This window comes from Salmo salar, chromosome ssa13, assembly GCF_905237065.1.
Source record: "Salmo salar chromosome ssa13, Ssal_v3.1, whole genome shotgun sequence".
Lineage (NCBI taxonomy): Eukaryota > Metazoa > Chordata > Actinopteri > Salmoniformes > Salmonidae > Salmo > Salmo salar.
The window spans coordinates 66,539,223-66,552,286 of record NC_059454.1 but is presented as its reverse complement, the minus strand read 5'-3'; the positions used below and the strand labels follow the sequence as shown (position 1 = coordinate 66,552,286).

Here is a 13,064-nt window from a genome sequence, read left to right as displayed (position 1 = left end):
TTTGTCTCAAGTCGATTGTGTTTGTTCTTCGTCTTGTTGAGGAAAGGAGCAGAGAATGTCTGGATTGTGCCTTGAAGTATTCTGTATCAAATGATAAAAAGTAGTTCAAGTGTATTGATTGAATGATTGATTACACAGATTACCATCCATGGAACTGGGGTTCAAATGCAGGGACAGACCCACCGGGCACAAGCTGGTTGAATCAATGTTGTTTCAACGTAATTTGTCAACGTATTGCAAAAAAATGAAATATACACTACCGTTAAAAAGTTTGGGATCACTTAGAAATGTCCTTGTTTTTGAAAGAAAAGCACATTTTTTGTCCATTAAAATAACATCAAATTGATCAGAAATACAGTGTAGATATTGTTAATGTTGTAAAAGAATATTGTACTGTAGCTGGAAACGGCAGATTTTTTATGGAATATCTACATAGGCGTACAGAGGCCCATTATAAGCAACCATCACTCCTGTGTTCCAATGGTACATTGTGTTAGCTAATCCAAGTTTATCATTTTAAAAGGCGAATTGATCATTAGAAAACCCTTTTGCAATTATGTTAGCACAGCTGAAAACTTTTGTTCTGATTAAAGAAGCAATAAAACTGGCCTTCTTTAGACTAGCTGAGTATCTGGAGCATCATCATTTGTGGGTTCGATTACAGGCTCAAAATGGCCATAAACAAAGAACTTTCTTCTGAAACTCGTCAGCCTATTCTTGTTCTGAGAAATGAAGGCCATTGCATGCGAGAAATTGCCAAGAAACTGGAGATCTCGTACAATGCTGTAAATACTTATGTAAATGTGATACTTCATTTTTTTTATATATATATATAAATTAGCAAACATTTCTAAAAACCTGTTTTTGCTTTGCCATTATGGGTATTGTGTGTAGATTGATTGGGGGGGAAAACAATTTAATCAATTTTAGAATAAGGCTGTAACGTAACAAAATGTGGAAAAAGTCAAGGAGTCTGAATACTTTCCGAATGCGCGGTATATAGTCCCCGAGAACAGCAAACTTGGTTTAAAAAAAACAAATAAAGCAACACCTCATGGCACAAGGCCTCTCCCCCATGTGACCTACTTGCTGTGTGTATATACTGACGTGTATGTGTAACTGATGGATGCACACACACACACACACACACACACACACACACACACACACACACACACACACACACACACACACACACACACACACACACACACACACACACACACACACACTACATGATAATGTTTTTAAATGTATGTAAATTGAGTCTTTTGTTTGTCTGTAATGTATTTTTCGTTATATGTCGGACCCAAGACTAGCTGTTGCCATTGGTGTCGGCTAATGGAGATCCTAATAAATGAAATCCTACTGAATAATGATCTATCTACAGCTAATGGGGATCCTAATAAATACCAAATACCAACAATACCAGGGTTTTAACCAAGCCCAGCCTGCTTAGCTTTGATATTTGTCACTGACCACTACCAATGTGCTATCATGAGAATGATTATTAAGAGATCTCTTAATATCTAAATATAATCACTGTTGCTATTGAAATCAGGGTAGGTTTAAAAGAGCAAATGAAATGTAACCATACTTTGTAAGTAATGTATCATCAATAATACTATTTAGGCCTATATAGCATTTGCAAAGTCATCAACAGCTATTGTTTCAATTCAACCCAGGATTAAATAAAAAATAGACAAAACATATAAGCCTAGGATTTCAAGCTTTGGTTAATTTCAAATATATCTTCAAGTTAATCATTAAACTGATGGATTTTGATGGGGACTTTTATGTATTATGTTATTTAAGGATTTTTAATGTTGGATTCACGTCTCCATCTCAACCAAAAATCGAAGTTAAAGAATAGGGCTAAATCAAATCAAACTTCATTTTGAGTAGATTTAAAGTTTGATTAGATTAGAATTAGGCGTATTCTTTAATTTAGATTTTTGGTTAAAAATGGAGACATGAATCCGACAATATCAATGACTCATTTGTAGACCCCAGGGTTGTGGGTTCGATTCCCACGGGGGGCCAGTACAAAAAAAAAAATCCATGAAATGAAATGAAATGTATGCATTCACTACTGTAAGTCGCTCTGGATAAGAGCGTCTGCTAAATGACTAAAATGTCATGTAAAATGTAGACAAACTGTATATTGAATTGTCAACACAACCAAGCATCAACATTTGAATGAGATGTATCTTCTGCTTAGATAGTTCCATCTGTACCAATGACTTAGTCTGGTTTTAATTCCAGTTTGTCTAAAAATTAGAAATTGACATGTTGTATTAACGTCTCCATATCTACCAAAAAATCTATGCAAAATTGTTGCAATACAATTGCAACTGGGTTGGGATGTGTGTGTGTGTGTGTGTGTGCGTGTGTGTGTGTGTGTGTGTGTGTGTGTGTGTGTGTGTGTGTGTGTGTGTGTGTGTGTGTGTGAGATTGGGACTGACAGCAGTCTGTATTACTGGCTGGCCAGCAGATTTAGCCGACCCATTTTAGACACTCTAATCTGGATTAACCACTGCAGTGTGTCAGTGGGGACACGCTCGCACCCTCCTCCACCCTCTTTATTCCTTCACCTGCTTCCCCCTCTCAATCCCTCCCTCCCTCCCTCCATCCACCTCACCCCACCCCCCTCTTCCCTCTGCCACCTTGTTCCTCCTCCCTCCAACTCTCCCTACTCTCTTTCTCTCTGAGTTTACCTGTGTTTTTCCTCCCTTCCTCTTTCCTATCCTCCTTGACCGCCTTAGCCGATTCTCTGTAATCACTTCTGTCTACCTGTCCCCCTCCCTCTCTCTCTCTCTCCTCTCTCCCTCCCTCTCTCTCTCTTGTTTTCTCTCTCTCTCACCTAATTCACTCTGTCCTCAATCTGTTTCCATCTCCCTGTCTCTCTAACTGCACCATCTTCAACAATTCCATCCCAAAGCTCTCCCGTAGCGTAATTTGGTGTGTGTGTGTGTGTGTGTGCGTGCGTGCGTGAGTGCGTGTGTGGGGTGCGACACGTGGCAGCATGTGGCCAAGGATTACGGGGGCTCAGTCCTCTTCCTCTACTTCCCTAATTGCTCCTGCAGCTGTTCCACAATCTAGCATGGCTGCCTGTCTGAATCATCTGTATTGCGACAGTATGTAGACACTGAATAGTTGCTGACTGTCAATAAAAATGAAATGTCAAAAAAGTTTAGAACAAAAGTGGTTAACTATTGGATTTTGCCAAATATTTATTTGACAAAAAAATACAAAATCCTGAGGAAAATATCCAGCTTTAAAATGATTATTTTGTCCAAATATTTGTCAACATTGATCTCCAAAAAGACAGCTAACGAAAGCCACAACCACATAGTTAATTTTCTCTTAGCTTGAACTGTTGACCAACACATTTAATGTGTGATGCACCTGTTCAATAACTGATTGAAAACCTTGAGTTGCAATTTAGAATCAAAGTTGAAGCCACATTCCTGAGTTTCAGCCAGGCTAAAAACCAAAATATACATTTTGGACATTTAGGCTACGAGTTGTAACATGCTAATAAAGCATAAGTTATATTCTTAGAGAATGGTTATATAATTGAAATTACCATTAAACAGAAGAAAATATTGAAGATTGTGCCACAATCACCATCCTGTTTACAGTTGTTTTCAATCATTTTGGTGCTATTTTTACAAGTTTCTGGTGAATCTTCAAAACTTTTACTACAAAACTCCAAACTGGTAACACTTATAACAGAGCAAGTTTCATATTCAAAGCTTTTTTTACAGGTTTTTTTCAATTGCTTTGGTGCAATTTCCACAAGTATGTGGTACATTTTCCCAACTCTTAGTACAACATTCAAACCATATCATCAAAAAAGCAGTTGTTTCAAAACTATAAGCACATTTTCAATTGACTAAGCACAACACACAAAACCATACAGACACTTTATCACAAAATGTTATTAGTGTTTCGTCTAGAAATACACGTTTCACATTGCAAAACATGTTCATATAAAGTAATTGCCTTTCACAATGCAATGCTCACATTACTTTGATGTGACTCATTTGTTAAAATACATTTTACTCTTGCTTAATATGACTGCTCTTAATTGATAATCACTTAAAAAATGTAAATCTGATATTGACAAGATCAGATATGTACTGTACTGTACTGTATGTAACAAATGCATCCCCTGTCCAAAATAAAATGTTTTGATGGGGAGTTAGGTAACACTGCTTTACTCAAATTGCATTGGCCAATGCAATACTTTAACACCGTAATACATGCCATTTACGTAGGAGTCACTTTTACCCAAAGTGACAACAGAGTCCACAAATGTTCATATGTGACCCCAGTGGGAATCAAACCCGACAACTCTGCTGTTGCTAGTGCCATGCTCTTATGAACTGAGTCACGTACAGGAGCACTACAATACATAAGTACAATACAATACTGTAAAATACAATACATGATTACAATAGATGTAGAAGATGTATGATTGTAATCCCCATGAGCTACCACCCTCCTTCAGGCCATGGATGAGGCATGCAATAACATCAATCCAGACCTGTCAGGCAAAATCTATATTCATCATCATCATATTTATACATTACGGTATATATCATACTTTATATGTTTATACACTATAGACATACATAGACAAACCAGTTTAAAATCTATATGATTACCAAACGGTTAAATTATTATAAATTAAGAGCAGTCGGATTAATTCATAGTAAAATGTATTTTAACAGATTAGAAGAGGATCATTTCAAGTAATGTGGAAGGCAATTATTTTATATGAACATGTATTGCAATGTGAAACATGTAGGCCTATATCTAGATGAAGCACTGATTGAGTTTGGTGAAAAAGTGACCATATGATTTCGTGTGTTGTACTTAGTCAATTGAATATGTGCTTTTGAAACACCTGCCTTTTTGATGATCTGTTTTTATTTTTGTAGTAAGAGTTGTGAACATTTACCACATACTTGTAAAAATTGCACCAAAGCAACTGAAAAAAAACTGTAAATCAGGGCTCAATTTGCTTAATTTGTCAAATTATTGGCAACATGTTCATTGTCCACCATATTCTAAATAAAAATGCAGTTTAGTTGGACCAACATAACTCTACAAAACAAATCCCGTGAAAACCTCGCAAAAACACACGCTTTTTACAGAACAAATTAAACGAATATGAAATATTTAACCGTTTCGGCGTATGACAAAAAATTGAAAGTCAAAAGAAATTATGAATAAAATCTTGGTTCAGAGGATGGTTGATTACATCAACGATTCCAAAGTAGTCTAATCGAAATTACTGTGGACCAACATTAACTAATTTCTCATTGATTTTCAAATTACAATTACAAATTGAAACGTAAAATTGTAGGCTTATTTGAGAATTTAATGGGAATATAATTTTAGAGTAATGCAATATATTAACAATGGACTAAATTCAGTCATTTTAATTACTATATTAATATAGGCCTAGGCCAAATATGTCCTCGGCTGTATAATTTATAATATTATGTCTTGATTTCAAATGTTTAGAGAACGAATGTTTATCAGTTGTCGTTAATAAATCCTCGCATTTGAAAAAGTAGACTACTAAATATTATTTCTTGCTACAGCCCTCAAAATGTATAGTTTGAAATAGGCATATGTTCAACAACAAAAAAAATGTTACCCAACCCATTCCTAACCAAAGATAAATCAGCCCAGGGCGTATACATCAGCAAATGCTTATTTTGTTCCATGGAAATGTGATGAATGCGAAAATCTAAACGGGACACATTTCGTTTTTTACTACGAAAAAGTACACCTATCTGCAAAACTGTTTGTAAATGTATCTGGGAATAAAAGTTTAATAGATGATGCGATGAAGTGTAGTGGGATGGGCAGAGACAAAAGAGAGCGAGAAAGAGAGAGGGGGGGGGTTCTGTACGTCCACTTGGTACCTTTAATTAGCTCACGGTGTCTGTAAAATAAGTCAGTGTAGTGGCATCACCCCGCTCACCGGCAGCACGCACCTCTTTTCCTGCTCCTGGCGCGCTAAAATAGAAGTGTCCGCACGATCTACTATGTCCTAAACTGCGGTGCGCAATTGTCACGAAGGTTGCACTTCACATTTGTTTGTGTTTTCGACATGTCAAGTGAGAAAGAGTAAAAGGGAAAAGAAAGAAAGGCAAATACATTTGAGACATCTCAAGATACCTTTGTCACTTGGTAAGGTCGATTTGGAGCGGGACCTAAACTTCAATACATTACCGACGGAGACGGACGGGTGGTAAATAGCCAAGTCTCCCAAGTCCGGTCGTGTGTGCCTGTTCAGAGAGACGACCAAGTGAGCGAGAAGGCATAAAAACCCGGTGCGAGGATGATGTCCTACATTAAGCAACCCCATTACGCCATGAACATGTCTGGGATGGACCTGCTACACACCACCGCTGGATACCCATGTGAGTATAATAATATCACCTTTTTTTATTGTCATTTATCTCCTTTTGTATATTTTCTGTCAGATTTGATTTAACTTTTTTTTACAACACAAAACATACACTTACAAAAGACGATAACATCACCCCTGCCCAGACCCACCTTCTCATACCCCATCTCCAGCGCACATATCATTCTCGGCCACATGGCCTCAAACTGCACCATTGTGTTTGTCTCCATTGCCCACGCACTTTCAACATTTAGATAATAAAGCATTTACCACATTTTTTCTAATTACCAAAGTTTTTAATTTTTTTTATGTATATATATATATATATATATATATATACTAAAACAAAAATATAAATGCAACATGCAACAATTTCAAAGATTTGACTGAGTTATTATTCATATAAGGAAATCAGTTAATCGAAATAAATTCATTAGGCCTTAATCTATGAATTTCACATGACTGGGTAGGGGCACAGCCACGGCTGGACCTGGGAGGGCATAGGCCCACCCACTTGGGAGCCAGGCCCGCCCACTGGGGATCCAGGCCCAGCCAATCAGAAGGAGTTTTTCCCACAAAAGTGCTTTATTACAGACAGAAATACTCCTCCGGTTGGCTGGTCTCAGATGATCCCGCAGGTGAGGAAGCTGGATGTGGAGTTCCTGGGCTGGCATGGTTACACGTGGTCTGAGGTTGTGAGGCCTGTACTGCCAAAAAATGGTGTTGGAGGCAGCTTATGGTAGAGAAATGAACATTCAATTCTTTGGCAACAGCTCTGGTGGACATTCCTGCAGTCAGCATGCCAATCGCACGCTCCCTCAAAACTTGAGACATCTGTGGCATTGTGTTGTGTGACAAAACTGTACATTTTAGAGTGGCCTTTTATTGTCCCCAACACAAGGTGCACCTGTGTAATGATCATGCTGTTTAATCAGCTTCTTGATATTCCACACCTGTCAGGTGGATAGTTTATCTTGGCAAAGGACAAATGCTCACTAACAGGGATGTAAACAAATTTGTGCACAAATTTTGAGAGAAATATGCTTTTTTATGCGTATGGAAAATGTCTGGGATATTTTATTTCAGCTGATGAAACATGGGACCAACACTTTACATGTTGCGTTTATATTTTTTCTCAGGATACATTGCCCAAAGCTTGACGCTGCTCATGCGTAAAACAGTGCGCAGTGTATGCATTATGTCCATGCACCATGGATTTTTCAGCCCCTAAGGATTGGACCCTTTTTTTCAATTTTTGCCTAAAATGACATACGCAAATCTAACTGCCTGTTGCTTAGGACCTGAATCAAGGATATGCATATTCTTGATACCATTTGAAAGAAAACACTTTCAAGTTTGTGGAAATGTGAAATGAATGTAGGAGAATATAACACATTAGTTCTGGTCTCCCCATAATCTTTGAAAAGCAAGAGAAAGGCCACAATGTATTATTCCAGTTTAGACACAATTTAGATTTTGGCCACTAGATGGCAGTGTATGTGCAAAGTTTTAGACTGATCCATTGAACCATTGCATTTCTGTTAAAATATTGTATCAAGTCTGCCCAAATGTGCCTAATTGGTTTATAAATACATAACTGTGCACTCTCCTCAAACAATAGCATGGTATTATTTCACTGTAATGGCTACTGTAAATTGGATAGTGCAGTTAGATTAACAAGAATTTAAGCTTTCTGCCCATATCAGATATGTCTATGTCCTGGGACATTTTCTTGTTACTTACAACCTCATGTCAATCACATTAGCGCACGTTAGCTCAACCGTCCCACAGGGGGACACCGATCCTGTAGAGGTTTTAATAATGTATAACAACATAACATAATAATAATAATAACTACAACAACAATAAGAATAAGAATATCAATGATAATATCAGTAAGAATATCAATACTACTAACAATAGATTATTTTGTGACTTGTTCACGTGACAATATTTAACAAAGGGTAGGCTAATAGCAAATAATAGTGATTCCTATTCAAAAAGCAAATATGAAATCATTGTGAGAATTGAAAAGAATAGAGAATAAAACGAAAACAATGTCGATAGTCCAAGTTGGATAAATGTCAGAGTAGTCCTTTACATTCGGCTATGCATTTCTGTGTCAAAATTTCTATTTTTGCATCTGCCATTACCATCATCACCAGTTGTAACACTTGTTCAACTATCACACAATCACCATTTCGCCTAACCCATATCTTCCCATATATGGGGAAAGACTAGTCAGGAAACTAATAGTTTTCACATAGCCAACATTAGCATAGGTCTCTTTCTTTTTTTGCTATGAATTTACCTGCTGTGATTCATTTGAATATCTCAAAATACCATAAAGATAATATAAACTATAGGCTATGACATTGCACAATGACTTGTTTTACCATAGAGAGTGGTCATGATAGATATTGAAACCAATACCACTGTTATCAACAGATATAGCTACATCCCTTTACCAATGAACTGTATGACTTGCAAGCCTAATGAAATGCAATGTGAATGTCAATCACTTTGAGCACTGAGGAGTGCTACTGTCCATTAATGCCATTCCATCATACCATTATTATCACACAGTCTCTGTGTCTCTGGATTTCTCAGCCACCCCGCGGAAGCAGCGTCGTGAGCGCACCACTTTCACACGCAACCAGCTGGATATCCTGGAGGCCATGTTCTCCAAGACCCGCTACCCCGACATCTTCATGAGGGAGGAGGTGGCCCTCAAGATCAACCTCCCCGAGTCGCGTGTACAGGTACGGTCTAATGATGATGGAATTATGTTTAACGTGATTTTTTTCATGACTACCTCATCTCTGTACCCCACACATACGATTATCTGTAAGGTCCCTCAGTCGAGCAGTGAATTACAAACACAGATTCAGCCACAAAGACCAGGGATGTTTTCCAAAGCCTCGCAAAGAAGGGCACCTATTGGTAGATGGGTACAAATAAAATAAGCAGACATTGAATATCCCTTTGAGCATGGTGAAGTTATTTATTACACTTTGGATGGTGTATCAATACACCCAGTCACTACATAGATACAGGCGTCCATCCTAACTCAGCTGCCCGAGAGGAAAGAAACTGCTCAGGGATTTTACCTTGAGGCCAATGGTGACTGTAAAAAAAGTTACATGGCTGTGATAGGAAAAAACTGAGTTAGTTACTCCACAATACTAACCTAAATGACAGAGTGAAAAAAGGAAGCCTGTACAGAATAAGACTATTTCAACACATGCATCCTGTTTGGAATAAGACACTAAAGTAAAACTGCAAAAAATGTGGCAAAGAAATTAACGTTATGTCCTGAATACAAAGTGTTGTTTTTGAGGAAAATCCAACACAACACATCACTGAGTACCACTCTTCATATTTTCAAGCATGGTGGTGGCCGCATCATGTTATCGGTGTGCTTGTCATTGGCAAGGACTAGGGAATTCTTTAGGTTAAAAGAAACAGATTAGAGCTAAGCACAGGCAAAATCCTAGAGGAAAACCAGGTTCGGTTTGCTTTTCAAGAGACACTGGGAGACAAATTCACCTTTCAGCACGACAATAACCAAAAACACAAGGCCAAATATAGACTGGAGTTGCTTACCAAGACAAATTGAGTGTTCCTGAGTGGCCTAGATACAATTTTTACTTAAATCGGCTTGAAAATCTATGGCAAGACTTGAAATTGTCTGTCTAGCAATGATCAACAACCAAATTGACAGAGCTTGAAGAACTTTTTTTAAAGAATAATGTGCAAATATTAGACAATACAGGTGTGCAAAGCTCTTAGAGACATACACAGAAAGACTCACAGCTGTAATCGCTGCCAAAGGTGATTGTAACATGTATTGACTCAGGGGCATGAATACCTATGTAAATTAGATATTTCTGGATTTCATTTTCAGTACATTTGCAAAAAGTTCTAAAAACTTGTCTTCACTTCGTCATCATGGGTTATTGTGTGCAGATGGGTGAGAGAAAAAAAAATATTTAATCCATTTTGAATTCAAGCTGTAGCACAACAAAATTTGGAATAAGTCAGGGTATGAATACTTTCTGAAGGCACTGTAGATAAAGTAGCCAATATGAAAATATATAGAAGAGATAGTGGCATATGCTCTCAGAGTACAATTCACCAGTATTGTGGTAAAGACTGTAGAAGGACATGTAGCCTACTAAATGCTCTGTACATACACATCCCACACTCGTGACAGTTTAGCTCACAGTTCTGTCTGGTACGGTTTTGACACACAAATAATATCACAGAGTATACAGATGTAGGATCTTAATTTGAGCCAGTTTTATTATGTGGATTATAATTAATGTAGAAAGCCAGTATGAGGGTTTTCTCTCAAGCTAGTAAGAAAGGTGGGTTGTTCGTAGGAAAAAAAATTCTGGTTCTTTTTTGCAAGGGGTTTCCCTTACAAGAAATGTGTCAACCCTTACAAAAATGTCCATTCATTACAAACCTCCTTGGATTCTTCCTTTTCATGATTTAAGTGCGAGTACCTTTTGAACTCTTGATGGTAACTAATGTACATTTTTGTAGGGATTGATACATTTTCATAAGGGAAAATCAAGTCGGATTTTTGAAAGTGAAAATTACAAACTTCAGAAGCCTTTTTAAACCTCAAATATACAACAAGTTTTAAAGTTGTAAAGCCTTTAAAAATCTCAAATACACTACAAGTTTTTGCATTTCAAGAAAGTTCTCTTGCAACAGGGTGATTAAATGAAGATCCTGCATCTGTAGGTGCACATTGGCATAGTGACAGATATATCAACAATGATGTAGTAACATGGTGTTCTTTTCCCTCCACCAAACAACTTACTTTCACAATCACAGAATTTCGACATATTTTCTTTCTCTATTCTAAGGGGTTGTGTTTGTGTGTCTCTGTCTCTGCAGGTGTGGTTCAAAAACCGCCGTGCCAAGTGCCGCCAGCAGCAGCAGCAGAGCAGCGGCCAGTCCAAGCCACGCCCGCCCAAGAAGAAGGCGTCACCCGCCCAGGACCAGCCCAGCAACGGCCCCGACCCCTCAGCCAACAACCCCTCTGGCTCCTACAGCCCCTCCCCCGACCCATCAGGCCCCTCCCTGCCCCCTAGCGGCAACAACCCTGGCAATGCACCCATCTCCATCTGGAGCCCGGCCATCTCGCCACTCCCTGACCCTCTGGCCTCCTCAGCGCCCTGCATGCAGCGGCCCTCTGCCTACCCCATGAGCTACGGCCAGCCTCAGGCCTACGCCCAGGGCTACGCCGGCACCTCCTCCTATTTCACAGGCTTGGACTGTGGCGCCTACCTTTCGCCCATGCACTCACAGCTGTCGGCAAACGGCGCCCTCAGCCCCATCACCGTGCCCTCCATGGGGGGCTCATTGAGCCAGTCACCCGCCTCGCTCTCCTCCCAGGGCTACGGCACGGCTGCTTCACTGGGCTTCACCTCCGTCGACTGCCTGGACTACAAAGACCAGCAGGCGTGGAAGCTGGGCTTCAGCACCATGGACTGCCTGGACCACAAAGACCAGAATTCGTGGAAGTTCCAGGTGCTGTAGAGAGAAGAACAAGAACAAGAGTGGGAGGAGCTGTGATTGAATGAGGCCCTCGCCAGATATACGATCAAATACGATCAAATTATTCTGACAGATGACTTTGTTTTGGTTATTTCTTGCTTGTAAGTTTTGTTTCTCATTTGTAATCTTGGTTTTTACAACCCCTGTAGAATGTGTTTTCCATTCAGGTGAGAGAGGAGAAGAGAGACGCAGGGATATAATTGATACCTCCTCCTGACTGTGAATGCAGGATATCAGGTCCATTTACTTTCTCATACAGTAGAAGGGAAGGATGCCCCTGAGGATCATACTATATGGGAAAGACACTCAACTAGAAACTGATTTAAACACACAGGCCATGGTTCAAATGCATTGATTGGTCTGTCATGGAAAGACATCCTCAAGAGAATTCTGTTGATACAACCACGCAATACTCAATCGTTCCTCTGTTCTTTTTTCTGCTGTTTTCAAGAAACATATCAATAGATCATATTCACAGAGCTTTAATACTCTCTTAGTCTCTCTCTTTTTTGTTCTGAAAAACCATCAGTGTTAATTTGAGTTTAGTCGTTGTTATATATGCTACAATTTAAATCTTAATTTGGTTACTTTTAGGCTTTTGGAGCTAACATGTTACTATGGTGTTAGGCTAGCATCATTGCTATTACATTTTGATGGGAGAAAAAAAATGACTTCTATGTTTTTTTGTGTGAAATATTAAAGCTAACTTTGAATCTACATTTATGCCCAACGAAAGTCATTGCGATTACAAGTTTGAGTGACATTTTGGTTTCACAATTTATATGAAGGGGTTCGGGATTTTTGCATTCAAACGTACGGTACATCATGTATTGGTATTCCCTATTCGGAATTTAAATAGGTTGAGTTGAAGTACAAAACTGACCCAGAACTAAACAAGTGACCATGTTGTTATGGGCTATATTATGTGCGTGTAGTTTCTGTTGTGTTGCCGCCTTGGCCCACATGGCTCTCTAGTGCGTCTTGCTGTCAGGTATTTTTGCTGATCTGATTCTGGAGTGGCCCAATCCTCTTACCCTCCCTTTAGCAATGTCCTAAG

At 38.9% G+C, this 13,064-nt stretch overlaps 1 protein-coding gene across 2 annotated transcripts; it reads left to right on the top strand.

Moving 5' to 3' along the window:
• Positions 1-5,957: 5,957 nt before the first annotated feature.
• Positions 5,958-12,724, top strand: LOC106567595 (homeobox protein otx5). 2 transcript variants are annotated; one of them, XM_014137107.2, is made up of 3 exons: positions 5,958-6,446; positions 9,044-9,195; positions 11,345-12,724. In XM_014137107.2, the coding sequence occupies exons 1-3, from the start codon at positions 6,365-6,367 to the stop codon at positions 11,987-11,989; spliced, it is 879 nt and encodes a 292-aa protein (XP_013992582.1). In that variant the 5' UTR covers positions 5,958-6,364; the 3' UTR covers positions 11,990-12,724. The 2 variants fall into 2 exon arrangements, with proteins under 2 accessions (XP_013992582.1, XP_013992581.1); XM_014137106.2 differs by having other exon boundaries at positions 9,020-9,195.
• The last annotated feature ends 340 nt before the right edge of the window (positions 12,725-13,064 follow it).

Bases quoted from the DNA above. Each gene is read 5' to 3' on its own strand.
- LOC106567595 (XM_014137106.2), top strand. From the start codon at position 6,365: ATGATGTCCTACATTAAGCAACCCCATTACGCCATGAACATGTCTGGG. The intron at 6,447-9,019 runs GTGAGTATAATA...ATTATCACACAG, and splicing joins CACCACCGCTGGATACCCAT to TCTCTGTGTCTCTGGATTTC. The intron at 9,196-11,344 runs GTACGGTCTAAT...CTGTCTCTGCAG, and splicing joins TCCCCGAGTCGCGTGTACAG to GTGTGGTTCAAAAACCGCCG.